Genomic DNA, 14,998 nt, shown 5'->3' on the forward strand with positions numbered 1-14,998 from the left:
ACAATAGTGATACACTTTTTAATGTCTGGTTTTTTTTGTTCATATCGAAGACTATAAATTTTACTAATTTATCACTCCAAAAAGTTTCAATGGAACTAATTAAGGAGAGTCGGAATATTGTTAAAATTGGAAAATCCAAATTTGTATAGCCCGTATAAAAAAATTCATTTTTAAAAAATTCCATGAAAGTGTGACATTTAAAAGGATTTTCTAAATTTGAGACAGTTCAAAATTTCAAGTTTAACTTTTTTAAAACTTTTACTTTATAAATTTGAAACAGTTAAAACTACTGAAGAATAGTGTACATACACTATTTCAGATTTAAAGAGTACGATTTCAGTTTTTTTATTTTTACTTTAAATTGTTTTAAATTTAAATTTTTTAAAATTATTATTGCAAAATAATTTGTACTATATATGTTTACTGTTTCTATTGTTTATTAGATATAAATTTTAATGTTAATATGACTATAAATGAAATAAAAATTACTACTAATCAAACACATTTATGTATTTGCATAGATAATAATCACTATTCACCAATCAATACGATGATTGGGTAAGCTTTCAAGGGTAAAAGGTTGAAAAGGATGAAAAGTGAACACTTGTCAAGGTAAATATGTAATAAAAAATATAAAATCTATATATTACGAACTCTTTACGTGGTTTGAGTGCTATTGATTGTAGAACAGTTGCTTCAATAATTAAAATTATCGTGATTGATAAAAATAACTATACTTATGATTAGAAACATTTTATCATCAACCAATTAAAATCCAATTTCGAAATGATTTGGGAGAATGAAAAATTTTAAAAGTAATTAGATAACGTAACTATTATTACGTCGATTATAATAATTATGATATAGACTGAAAATAATTTTTTTTAAGATTTATTAGTTTTTTTATTTCGTTAAAAAATCAAAACTGTCTTATTGAAGATAAATCCGTAATTTCATTTAAAATCTCGCATAGATCACATATCGCGTGCCAAAAGGTAATAGGGCGTGTTGCTACAGGTTAGTAGAGAATTATGCTGAAAGGGCGTATAAAAAAATTTTATTTTGCCATTAGCTTTGAAATTTTTCGAAACGCAAAGATCTGCAAAAAAAAAATTTGGACATCCTTGAGCTGAAAGGGCGTATCTCAAGACATACGCCCTTTTACCTTTTGAAAAGTAGTGCCTAAAGGTAAAAGGGCGCATAAAAAAAAATTCTAGTTTTAATACAAAATACTGACAAATAATTTCACAAGACAAGTTAGATGAAAAAACACTCCTCCTAAACTTTTTTTTTTTATTTATTAAAAATAAAATAACTGAAAAAAAAAATAAAATGAAAATATCAAATTTTCAATTGAATAAAAAATTTTCATAACGACTATAAAAAATAAAAATTTATTGACTTTTTCTTTGATCAGTGTTTTGGATTATGGATCCGTCATGAATCAGAATATATGAAAAAAAAAAAAAAAAAAAAAAATCCAAAGTACGTGCGACAGACACGGAGGAAGAGGGTATAGGAATCGTACCTAAATGAACCGGCTATTTCTGCTTTTTTTTTTTTTCAATTTAGTATAAGAATTTTAAAATACTATTATAAACTCTAATAATTAACTGTGAAATAAAATAACATTCATACAATTTGCAGCATTTTTTTTTTTTTTTCATTTTTAGACTTCGGCTAAGCTTTTTAATAAATTTTTTAGAAAAAAAATTTATACGCCCTTTTACCTTTTGGTCACAAAATTTTCAAATTCCTAAAGCTAAAAGGGCGCATAATTAAAGATATACGCCCTTTTACCTTTGGGGAAACAATATGTGATTTTCGAGCGTAGAAAATTTTTACTAATCAATTGGCGATGAAAAAAAAATTTATGCGCACTTTTACCTTTGCAAAGGTAAAAGGGCGCATACATTGGTAAACGCCCTTTTACTTTTTGGCACGCGATATATATATATATATATATATATATATATATTGCTCTGAAGAAGGGCCAAAAGTTGTACTCAAAATTTTATATATAGGAGAGACCAGGGTACGACGGCACCCTAAGCTGCAAATTTTTTTTTTCTGAGAGTCCATCGTGCCCCGGAGGGTCCATCGTTCCCTGGTCTTCCTTATATATTTATATATTTAATTTTCAATAAAAGTGTTACTGCAGCAGTGGATGACCTTTTTGTTCGCGCCGTCGGAGATCGTGTATAACTCAAAAATTATTTAATTTTTTTTTTTTTTTTTAAATTTCCCTGTATATTCTTAAAACATGTATAAATATATTCTTAAAATTTTGAAACATTTAACTAAGCAGTTTTTTTAATAAAAATTCCAAAAAATCACCTTTTTTAGGCCTTCACACCAGGTGTGCCTCTTAAACTGAAAACAGCTTTTATTATAAGCAATGTCTATTTTTAATTCTTCCTGCAAATTAAGAGCGATAATATTAATAATAAAAACTGTGTCATCATTAGAATAAGAAAAAATTAAAAATACACTGTACAATGTTTTTCTTTAACCAATATGACATACTTCTAATGTTGATAATCTTTCTTCACACAATTTGAAAATATGTAAATATAAATTAAGTGTCTTCGGCATAATAATTAAAAACTATTTTTAAAAAATACATTTTTTGGCTCCCCATTTTGCCCTAAATATTCATGCATATATTTACAAAATTTACATTACTATCATCTCTAATCAATTGACATGATAGCATTTCTGTCAATAGTAAAAAAATTATCTTAATTAGTATGTTTTTTGACTATTCATTTACATATTGTCAAATTGTATTAATGATAACCATTAATAATATAAGTATGTCATATTGGTTAAAGGAAAATAATGTATACGTCATTTAGAATATTTTTTTCATTAATGTTGACATAGTTTTATGATTGATTCTTCTGCTCTTAAGTTGCCGAAAAATGTCTTACGCCTCAGTGTAAATAAACGCTATTTTTAATTTAACACTTGTATTGAATGTGCGTCATACATATATATGACGTTTACATTTCCACATTTATATGTGACACGAGTTTTCAAACCTACATATGGATGGCAACAGAAAATCACCATTCACATTATTGTTCACTTTATATATATTTATAAAAAACATGCTATTAGTAACTTTAGATAAACAAAATCATTGTAAGACATTAGTTTGTTCTCATTAAATTTATCTAAAGAAACGCAGAAATATATTCGTTATTTTATAATATATACAAAACAATATCTCTGTTTCTTCTTTTATAAAAAAATTTGATTATCTTCCAGACATATGTACACAGATAAACATACAACCATAAGTAAGAGGTATAAATACTACAATAGACACTATCGGTAGCATATGAATCGCTATTGAATCAATTTGTATGTTTACTATATTAATATTTGTAACTGTTTGTTCTACACGAAAAGCAAAGTGAGACATCAATATTCGTGGTAGTATCCTATTATTGTAAAGACACCTGTCAGATAAATATCCAGAAGGAATCATAGTATATAAATTGAAAAACACTATTTCTCGTGCCAGTCTTCATTTACTTTACAAAAAAAATTTTATCACAATCAAAACTTTAGATTTTGCAATAATATGTTCGGTCACAAAATACTTTTGCTTATATTTTTTGAGTTTTGTTTATCACACGGTAATTCAGTGGGTGAAAAGTAAGAAAAATAAATAAAAAACGCATTTAAGGTTCGACCGAATTTAATGTAAAAAGGATTTTCCAACTTTAAGATTTGAAACTTAGTATACATGTAAAGAAGTACTTTATCTATGTGTTCTCAAAATTTGAATATGATCCACCTAGTTTTTTAGAAAAAAAGATTTAAAAATGACGTTTTTAAAGTTCTTATACACATTCTCTTCCCTGTTTAGAAAATCTCATAGAATCCAATAGATCCTCATAAATTCCTATAGAAATTTTATAAGAATGAATGAGTTCTATGTGAAGTGCTATAGTTAAGTATAGGGCCTTATACATACAGCTATAAGAATCTATCGGATTTTTTAAGTAGGGTTATGGCGAACAAGCTCCCGACATGACTTATTCGATTTTTTTCATTATTAACCTCCCAAGTTTAAGAAATAAAAAACCACATGCCATAAACTTGAATATTTTTGGAATATGATAAGATTTTAACAATATAGTGTTACCGTTGTAATTATTTAAATAATTCAAGTTAAACTTTATTATTTAATCTCGTTCATCGACAGAGGTACATATTATTGCGGGTTTGGCAACATCGCGAAAGCAGCTGAGAGAAAAAACAAAGATAGAAATACATTTATAAGAGAGACGAGATTAGAAATAAATTTTTCCCGCTTAAATTTGAATATCGATGTGCAAAAAGTTATAACGCGCTGTTGCCAAATCTTTTTAACAAATTATATGAGTCAAAAATAACCAAGTAATTTAATTACTTTCTTCAATTAAATAAGTAATAAATTTTTATTTATGAATTCGTTATGTTATTATAAATTAAAATAATGAATTTTCATAACTATTAGGAGAATTTAGCAAACAAAAAAATTCAAGCACTACTTTGACTCACTAGTTTCGGTTGAACCTCTTTAAATCTCTGTTTGCATATTAAAAAAAAATTTTTTTTATATTTTTAGACCACTGTGGCATTACCAATGTATCGAAAATGTTTGTAAAAAAATTGAAATAACGGGCAATAATACAACGTCACTACTATCGTTAAGCGCCTGTCGTATAATTTGTGGCAGGGGAATTATATGGCCAGAACCAAGCGACATAAATGGTTTTAATAGTATCCTGGTCAATATAGATGTCAAAAGAGTACGATATTATGACGCATATAGAAAAACTGTCGTAGGTGATTTTATCATGCGCAAAGTAAATGCTTTCAAAAACTACTTGAGAGGATTTAAACCAAACATGTCACGATTGGTAAGAAGAAGGAAAATACAGATTTTTGTACAGGATCTACAAAGTACCAATGATATGTCACTGACGTTGGAGACTAAAGAAGGTTATGAATTGTCAATATGGACGTCGGCATTTTCGGTGGACATTACATTGAAAGCTGATAATTATTTCGGTATCAGAAACGGGTTCGAAACACTAGAGCAGTTGATTACCTTCAATGACATCAGTAATGAGGTTCAAATAGTAGGGGGTGCCTGGATTAGAGATAGTCCAGCGTATCCATACCGCGGAATATTAGTGGATACCAGTCGCAACTACATAACAAAGTCTGCGATAATGAAAACAATCGAGGCAATGGGTATGTCTAAATTGAATACACTGCATTGGCATATTACTGATCAGCAAAGTTTCCCTTACGTCAGTCGCACTTGGCCGAATATGACTCGGTATGGCGCGTACTCGCCTAGCAAAGTCTACACTGCCGCAGACATAAAGGAAATTAAAGAATTCGGGATTTATCATGGGGTCCGGGTCGTTCCTGAACTAGATGCCCCAGCACACGTGGGTGAAGGCTGGCAGTGGATTGGCGATGACGCTCTGATCTGTTATCGTGCTGAGCCCTGGACGTCGTACTGCCCAGTGCCACCGTGTGGTCAGCTGAATCCTATCAGCAATAGAGTCTTTGAAATTCTGGAAGGGCTTTACAAGGATATGTTGACAGACTTTGAGCCAGATGTTTTCCACATGGGGGGCGATCAGGTTAATAAGAATTGCTGGCAAACCTCGGAAGTTATCAAGCGATGGGCCAACACTACTGAGTCAAAGTTGTCGGACGCGGACTTTATCCATCTGTGGGCCAGCTTCCAGAAACGGGCTTATGAGAAGCTGAAGTTGGCTAATGATGGCAAAGATATTCCGGCTATTTTGTGGTCAAGTAATTTGACTATGAAACAAAATCTTAATCAGTTGGATAATAAAAATTATATAATTCAGAATTGGATGGGTAAAGATGACCATCAGACGATTAAAGATCTGTTGGAAAATGACTTTAGAGTTATTTTTTCACATTATGATGTACATTATCTAGATTGCGGGTGAGTTTGATAAGAAATTATAAATCTAGTCGGTAACATACACTCCCGTTAGACAAAAAAATGAAATTTGATTATTTGTAATTTAGCTTTGGATCTCATGTTGGCTCTGGAAATAACTGGTGTTCGCCCTACAATGATTGGAGAAAAATTTACGACTATTCACCATTGAGAGTCATCAACAATCTAAATTTGCAATCAAAACGTCATTTGATTTTTGGTAATTCTTGATGAAATTTCATAATTTTCATTCGACATCATAATGAATTAAGAAAATTAACATTGCATTTTTTTCATTTTAGGTGGAGAAGCAGTCCTGTGGTCAGAATCGGTTGACAGTTCTTCCCTGGATTCACGTCTGTGGCCTCGAGCTGCAGCATTAGCGGGAAGATTATGGACCGAAGCAGAAAATCGCTTGTCGGATGTTGAATCACGAGTATACTGGCATCGCGAGCGCTTAGTAGATCGGGGTATTTTTGCTGGTCATTTAGCCCCAGAATGGTGTCTTCAGAATCAAGCGTTATGTCGCTGGCCATATGAGGTCATGGATGATTCAATATATTATTTGAATGATTCTAAGTGATTCGAGCATTTTCCAAGTAGAAATCTTAATAATATCATGAAAAAACAGAGTATAGGTATAGTAGGGGAAGGGGCTGGGGCAAAATGGGGCCCCTAAAATTTTGAGTATCGGATGATTCGGGAGCGAAACAGATCCTCAAATGCATAGGGGTCATCTTATCCTCATGAGGAGCCCATTTTGCCTCCCCCCTGCCCCTATTTTGTTTGACTTGCTCAGGATTCGATCTAGATTTGATCAAAATTGCTACGAGAATTAGCCGTAGGATTTTAATTCAACGGGTCGGTTTATTTTCCGAGAAATCAAAAGTTTCTAGAAACTGTATCTCTGAAAAACTGATACGCAGTCTAGAAAAGTGACAAAAAATAACAAATTTACTGTAAATGTATTTATTGTTAATTAAATTATTTATAAAAAAATTGAATGAATTTTATTTACTTAAGTCTATATTTTTGGTATTATTATACTATTTAAAAAATTTTTTTCAATTCGACTTAATCCACAATTTTCTTTTTTTTTTTTTTTTTTGAAAAAAAAAAAAAAAAAAATTACATGAACACTCTGAAGAATATCGTAACAAAATTTATAAGAATCCAAAAAATGATTAAACCTATTAAATATAATTTTTCAATACATTATTAAAAGTATAACCACACATTCCGCAGGCGCGGACCCTGTATAACCCACCATATTCCAATGGGCTACACACCGCCATCTTTTGCATTTCTTTGAAACCTCCATCAATGCTTACCCATGGTAAAACATGGACCCTATTCCCCTCTTAGCCCCCATGGGTACAAATTTCGTTCAATTTTTGTTTTGGTCTTCAATACAAAATACCCCCCCCCCCCCCACCCCTAACCGAAAAATATTCTTACTACTTTGTCTCCCACCCTAATATACATTTTTTGCTTGGGTTGACGGATCTCATTCTCATTCGCTTCCATTGTAGCTGCAATAGATAATTTGGTAATTCCTAGAAAAAAGTACCATATACAAAAACAAGCGAGAATCGTATATATATCTTACGATGATACAAAGTTGGAAACAATGGATACTGTGGTTGGATCCTGAGTTTTGATTGGAACATCAAATAAGTGGGGGTGAAAAGTGCACTCCCATCTTTACTTAATCGCTTGGAAAAAAACAATAACAGACAAGTCTTATAAACTTATTAGTTTGCAATGATCATAGACACAATGGAAATTTGAATAAATTTAAGACCTCAAATATCATTTTTATTTTTCATTCTCTTTATTTCGTTAAGACAAAGTGTTCGTACACGCGACAAAGAGGTTATGACTAACCTAAATTTTTTTTATTTTAAAATAAATATATAAGTTTATAATAGTATGAATGCTTGTGAATCTTTAGTCTAGTCCAGTCTAGTCTTAGTCATCTCATAATACACTTAGTCTATTTATTACCGAGACATAGATAATTTTATAAAACACATCCCCTCTTTTGTTGTAAATCTCAAAAGCCTACTTTCTTAAATAACTCGGCCCGTTTTAATATAACGATCATTTGTATTACTACATTTTTATTTCTTACAATGGTGAGTTTTTTAAATTTTTATATTTATAAATTCATATAATAAAAATTTTTATTAATTTCAGGCACTTTTGGGAGTTCAATTAGTAATAACATTAGTAATTGTTAGTTTAATACAAAAAATAAATCCTCATTTTTCATTTGCGAGATGGGTTTTATGTTCCACTGGGTAAGAATTTTTAAATAATTTTATATTGCCTTTCGTAATTAAAATTTTATATCATTAATTAAAATTAATTTTTTATCCCTGCATGTAAATTCAGTTGAATTTTGTCATCAGTTTTTTTTCATTTTTACAAACAAGGTCTTCATTGTCCTGTCAGAAAATTTGAATTATATTCTGTTCACATCTCGAAATTTGTTTTTTTTTTTTTTTTTCAGCTTTAATTAGGTCTTCTCGTATATTAACTTTTTAAAAGTAAACTAAAATACTATATATTTATTTAAAATACAATTTATCACTACTATATATATAAAATAATTACAGATTAATACGATACTTGTATCCAACAAACGCAGAATTAAAAAGTTTAGCGAATATACCAAAAGAAAAACCGAGAAAAGGAAAGCACATGGAAAATGGAAAATCACACGAAACTTTTCACGTGCCACGTAATCTAGATATAACATTAGAAAACGCTCAAGTTTCAAAACTAGACATTGTTCATTTAAAGTATTTTTCGGATTTTCAATGGCTATTAGATTTCGCAATCTATGCATCTATAACATATGCGTTAACAGAGGTACAAAAGCTGCTTATTAAAATTAACATCTAATTAATAATCAGCCCTTATCAATTAAAAACTAAATCCTTAATATTTTAATTACAGATTTACTACTATTTTTATTCAATCGAAGGGGAAATAAATCTAAGTATGCTCTGGTGTGTACTAGTCATTGGATTTTCATTGTATCCTTTTAAATTCAGTATTATCGTCACATATTTACAGCAAATTACTCGATTATTGTATAAATTTCCGTCTTTTTTAGTAATTTAACCTCAAAAACCTGAAAAACCGACCCTACACCAACCCCAAAATTTTCAGTTGTTTTCGAGCTCAAAAACTTCGCGGCAATTGAAAAGACTTTTTGAAAATTAGCTTTGATTAAATTTCAAGACAAATCGATCGAACGGCTTACCAATTTATATAACAAGAACCTAAAAAACAATAATAAAATTTTACTCGACAGACGGACTTCGAAATCTAATCAACTTTGGCCTTAATGAGCCTTTTTGAAGTTTTCAATAAATATTCAAATCAATTCCTCCCAAAAATATTATACGACAAAAATTATTTTCCGACCTCAAAACGTAGACATCTGATGAAAACTCGATTTTTGAAAATCAGACCGAACCAACAATTCCGTTTTTTTCAAAAATTTTCAGTTGAAAAAAGTTAATAATTAAATGGTAAATTATTCTTTAATTAAATAAAACATACAGCAAAACACTGATAGTCCTGTGGGTCCAGTATTTCAAAGGGGATGAAAATGTCGGTGAGAGATCGACTTGCATTGTGATGGGATTCGTTTATTTGCTAATCGCCATGGCTGTCCTAATTGTCGATGACAAAATTTTGGAAATTGGTTTAGATAAAGCTTACACAAGTTTCAATCAAAGTGCGACCAAGTTTCTCGGGGAACAAGGACTTTCTTCGACGTGAGAATAAAATAATATATTAATTCGAAAATGCATACAACTGCTATTTAATAAATAATATACTTTTCTAGTGGGCCAGCATCAAAAATTGTTTTGAAATTTTTCTTAGCAGTCTGGTGCGGGTTACTTGGTTCCTTATTAACATTTCCTGGGTTAAGAATGGCTCAGATGCATAAGGATGCCTTAAGGTATTTTTTTTTTTACCATTACCCAGATAAAAACCGAAAAGTGATCGACCTATGGCCCATAGTGAACACTAGATCGAAATTTGGCCTAAAAATTTCCGAAATTAGGCTGACTCAATTTATCGGCCAATTTCCGGGCTTTTTATTAAAAATAATATAATTTCGGGTTCGTCTTATAAAATTGCATGCCTTAAGCCTGAGCGTAGGCATGCTCTGCTCTCGCCTAAAAATAAAAAAACTGGGTTCCGTCAGAGTTTTTTACTATTTCAGGGTAGCTTCGGTAAAGTATTTTTACCCGGGTTAATTTACTACCTGTAATTAATACATAACTATAAGTAATCAATTAATAGTTTTAATGAAGAATTTCAAGAAGTCTCCTAAATAATAATTTTTTTTCATTTTAGATATTACAAAGATCGTTACATTTTACTGTTGTTGGCAAACATAAGTTTTGCATCGCCTTTATTATTAGTTTGTTTATGGATCAAACCCATAAGCCGTGATTACCTTACTGTGCGTGTTTTTACAGGAACAAGTGGTCCACTGTAAGTGTTGTGTTTGAAAATTTTATCATTATAGTACATGACCACTGGTCAAGAAATTTTTCGAATACTTTGTTTGTAAATATAGTCACTGCATAAACTAACTTGTAAAATATATTTTTTAGTATGACGTCAGATGCATTTGATAGTATGAGACTGATAGCTATTATTGTTGTAGTTTTATTGAAATTATCGTTCATGCCGATGTATTTCCAATCGTATTTAAATTTAGCTGAACAAAGACTAGAAAAACAAAAAAAAGAATCTGGTAGAATTACTAACGTTGATCTGCAAAAAAAGGTAATGTGTTAATGAACTCTTCAGTATAATGATATCGAGATTTTTTCATTGATTTAATTTTCTAGATTGCTGCTGTATTTTATTATCTTTGCGTTGTAACGATACAATTTGTAGCACCATTATTGATGTGTTTGTTTTTTTCATTTATGTATAAAACACTTGGTAGGTTTATTTATTAATTGAATAATAAATGAATAAATAATAAACATATATATATATATATATATTTTGTTTATGAATTTTTTTGCAGGTGGCTATTCGTGGAATGGCTTTAGTAATGTGTCGAACGAATGCTCGATTGACGAATCTCATTCTGCTGTGATTGATGATAAAATTACAGAAAGTAGTGAAAAAACTATAACACAGACTGCCGAAGAATTTCATTTAGCATTAGGATCTTTGAAACAGGTTCGCTACTTTTTTTTTCTACTGTAGGCTTTTCATGATTTCAATCGAATTTTTTTTAGGTTAATCGATATTTTTTTTACATAGAAGTATAAAAATAGATAAATATAAATTTTCAATATTTTTATACGCCCGTATGCTTAAAAATATACAGGGTGTGCTGTTAACTGATCCCAGCAACTGTAGCCTAAGACAAATGATCCCAATCAACTGATCTCTCATCATTGATTGATCCCAGAAGACTGGTCTTAGATCATTGATCCCATAACAAATTATCCCAAATAATTGATCCCAATTAACTGATCCCAGACCATTTATTGATCCCAAATAACTGACCCGAGGTAATGGAATTGAAATAATTGATCCCAAATGTGACTGACTCCAAATAATTGATCTCCGATCATTGATTGATCCCAAATATCTGAACCTAAGTAATTGATTGATCCCAAATAACTGATGCTAGATAATTGATCCCAGTTACCTGATCCCAGATCATTAATTGATCCCAAATAACTGACCCAAAATAATAGATTCCAAATAACTAGTCCCACAACAAGTGATCTTAGATAACTGATCCCATGAAAAGTGATCCCATAATATATACTAACATACACTAACAGAGTAGTTGGTAGAAATAAATCATGTTGTGATCGATGAGATCAGTTACCATGGGATCAATCGACATTAAACCAAAATATAGATACTAAAAGTCATAAGGGCGTATAAAAAAAGTTAAAAATCAGTAAAATTCATATTTTTTTTATTTTCATACTTCTAGATACTTAATAAAAATTTAAATCAAATTATAAATTTCAGATTTTTACAACAGAAGTATTCCGTGGTCTCTTTGGATTAGCAACATGGTGGACATGTTTCACGATATTTGCTACCAATGCACTAGGAATGTTCTGCCAATCATATTTAACAGCAGCGTAGTAATAAATTATAAAATCAAATTGTCAATAGGAATAAAATTTTATTAATAATTACAGAGACCTGTTTGTAAAAAAAAAATTAACGCACAATCAGTGATTGCTGTAAATATTTTAGTGCATTAAACCAACCGTCAGTGAACGAGTGACTGATATTTTTTTTTATCAATTACTCTTTCTTTTTGCTGTGCGAATATTTATTAAGTAATTACTACAATTATTTATGAAAGATTGATTATTTTTTACGATACATTTGTCGCATTAGTGTGAAGTTTGTTGATATTTTTTCCTTCTGGTACATAAAATTGTACAAGAATAATCAAATAAGTTGTAATGACTCCGATAAACTGAAAACAATAACTAATTAATTAATCAATTAATAGATTTATTGATTAAATAGAAGACTAAATATTGTAAATAAATAAATATATGAAATGTAAATAAAATAAAATATAAATATTTACGCTTCGTAACAGTTTATTGTCTATTAAAAAAAATCCACATGCATTAAAACTCATTGTCGAGTGATGAAGTTGGGATGAAAAATTATTTATTTCTCGTTGTAAATAAATTTCCGGATCACATGAGCGATTTAAGTCTACCGAATATAGCTCATAGGGTCTTGGACACTTTGACAGCCGTCTAAATTTATAAAAAATTACTAAAACTACTTTATTAATGATTAAGTAAATAACTAAATAGATAAGCCAAAAAATTTTAATTACCTGATAATTATTTTGTGAGTAATGATTTCAGTTTTTTTGGACTGCCCGCGGACAAATGTGCAAACAAAACAGTTTAATGTCACCTGTATTGTATAAATAATCCATATTAAATTGTTAATAAGAATGAATATATTTTTGTCTTCAACGACGCCCATGTATATTCTGAATAACGTCGCCACAACCATTGTGAATGAGTTTAAGGTACTTAGGAGTAAGTGAACACCATAAATGTTGTTAACGTATCTCACAAGATTGCAAATACCTACGGCATTAATTTTTTTTAGTACATTAATTTTTTTTTGTTTTCAATCTTAGAAAAAAGTTGCAAAAAATGGAGTTATAGGGTGGCAACTGCTCAGACGCGTTCAGAAGGACCTTCTGCACAATAAAAATTATGACAGAAATTAATAGAAGCCGCGGAGTCTCAGCAGGAGAGCTATTGGCCTCGAAAATGGCCAAAATCTCCGATTCTAGCCACATGATCTTAGAAAAAACTTGCAAAAAAAATGGAGTTATAGGGTGACAACTGTTCAGACGTCTTCGAGACGACTCCCCACACAAGAAAAATGATAACGCCAATTAAGGAAAGACATGGAGTCTTAGCATGTGAGCTGTAACCCTAGAAAATGGGGACAAGTGCAATATTTCGTTATCCGTATATTAAGGCAGAAGTTTGCTACCGTAAGTTATCTAATTTTGTGGTTACAAAATAAATTTTCTGTTCCTACAGTAGTGTTTCCGCCCCGGTCTTAAATAGATTACTTTCATACAAAACTTTCAAAACAATAAATAAATATTCACCACCATAAATTTCTCTAATTCGTCGTATTTCCAATACAACAGTCCCTGAACTGCAGCCATGAAATTTCTTAATTCCACTATTGAGCCCCTTCAATCTTGAATAAATAAACAAAACTATAATATCAAAATACAGATTCATCGATAATGATTGGGCGATTGTATGATAGAGTAATAGATCAGACGCAAAAAGATCTTCGGGCCGAATGTTGTAGTAATAAACCACATGACAAATAAGTGAAAATGGCCCCATTATTACGGTTATGATCACTGAAAATATCTGGAATTTATTTATCAAACGATTATTGCATTCCATGAAAGCATGCCTGCTCATTTTTTTGTCAATCGTCATCATTTTGTGAACCAACACCGGCCATTTTTTGTGCTGCACGATTCCTTGTATTACGCACCAGTATGATGACACATAACATGTTACTTTATTTGTGTAATACATTATTTTGAATGTATCACTTTTAAATACATTTTCAAAGAAAAAAAAATCTAGTGCGCCGTAAGCAACTATTGTGGTACAAATTATCAAATTTATAATGCGTATTATTATTGTTGTTATTTTGGAACAATCCGGGTGACATATTCCGGCAGAAAGAATCCATGAAATCAAAGTCATGGGTTTTAATAATTTCTTGATTGTTTCTGTATTTATTTTACTGTTTTTATCGATCACAACTTTTATCAAATCTTCCGTTGATTCCATTTTTTTTTTTTCAGATTTGGAGTCTGAATGAACGCAAAATGGAATGGTGGCAGGTGTGAAAAATTTTTCTAACTGGCATAGAGGACAAAAAATTAACGGTTATTTCTAATTAATTAATTAATTAATAATTAATTGGCCATTACTTTTATTGTTACGTGTTTCACTCGTTTAGTATTACGAATAAAATTGCCGCGTGATAATTAGCTTAAGTAGCGTTGAAAAATGTGTGCTAATAAGCTTAATTTATTTCCTTCTATGTCACGCTTGTAATTAATTATTTCGAAATGAAAAAATTTTATTTTCACTTTTTTATTGTTAATCGCAGTCTCGGTACTTTTTTAGTGAAGATTTTATTTTAGTTTACTTTCATGCATAGGTTCATTATTTGAATCATTTAGTAATGTAAGAGGTGAAAAGGGCAAAATGCGCTCCGTGAAATTTTCGGTTAAAGGAAATTTGCAAAAATCAGAATGGGTCCCGACATTTTTTTTTAAATTACGTCGAAGCATTACTAGAATCGTAAGGCAACTTGGATCTCTGAAAGCTGCTTAGACAAATTTTTGAATCTTAATTCAGTTTTAAAATATTGCCCGCGTTAACTGTCACCAAAACT

At 30.4% G+C, this 14,998-nt stretch overlaps 3 protein-coding genes across 4 annotated transcripts; 2 read left to right on the top strand and 1 right to left on the bottom strand.

Annotated features, from left to right (window-relative positions):
- Positions 1-279: 279 nt before the first annotated feature.
- On the top strand, positions 280-6,919 carry LOC103572605 (chitooligosaccharidolytic beta-N-acetylglucosaminidase). 2 transcript variants are annotated; one of them, XM_008551259.1, is made up of 5 exons: positions 280-328; positions 522-612; positions 4,625-5,992; positions 6,079-6,209; positions 6,292-6,919. In XM_008551259.1, exons 2-5 carry the CDS (start codon positions 590-592, stop codon positions 6,570-6,572), a joined length of 1,803 nt encoding a protein of 600 aa, XP_008549481.1. In that variant the 5' UTR covers positions 280-328; positions 522-589; the 3' UTR covers positions 6,573-6,919. The 2 variants fall into 2 exon arrangements, with proteins under 2 accessions (XP_008549481.1, XP_014300051.1); XM_014444565.1 differs by lacking the exon at positions 280-328 and having other exon boundaries at positions 501-612.
- Positions 6,920-7,651: 732 nt separating this feature from the next.
- LOC103572604 (transmembrane protein 161B) lies at positions 7,652-12,567 on the top strand. Its single transcript, XM_014444577.2, has 11 exons — positions 7,652-8,127; positions 8,189-8,292; positions 8,611-8,866; positions 8,954-9,033; positions 9,568-9,783; positions 9,855-9,971; positions 10,373-10,513; positions 10,636-10,810; positions 10,876-10,972; positions 11,061-11,218; positions 12,032-12,567. Exons 1-11 carry the CDS (start codon positions 8,125-8,127, stop codon positions 12,149-12,151), a joined length of 1,467 nt encoding a protein of 488 aa, XP_014300063.1. The 5' UTR covers positions 7,652-8,124; the 3' UTR covers positions 12,152-12,567.
- On the bottom strand, positions 12,390-14,564 carry LOC103572623 (putative gustatory receptor 22c). The gene is made up of 4 exons (XM_053739582.1): positions 13,674-14,564; positions 12,926-13,134; positions 12,612-12,860; positions 12,390-12,494 (listed from the first exon to the last, which is right to left on the bottom strand). Exons 1-4 carry the CDS (start codon positions 14,383-14,385, stop codon positions 12,390-12,392), a joined length of 1,275 nt encoding a protein of 424 aa, XP_053595557.1. The 5' UTR covers positions 14,386-14,564.
- Between the last annotated feature and the right edge of the window lie 434 nt (positions 14,565-14,998).

This window comes from Microplitis demolitor, chromosome 5, assembly GCF_026212275.2.
Source record: "Microplitis demolitor isolate Queensland-Clemson2020A chromosome 5, iyMicDemo2.1a, whole genome shotgun sequence".
Taxonomy (NCBI): Eukaryota; Metazoa; Arthropoda; class Insecta; order Hymenoptera; family Braconidae; genus Microplitis; species Microplitis demolitor.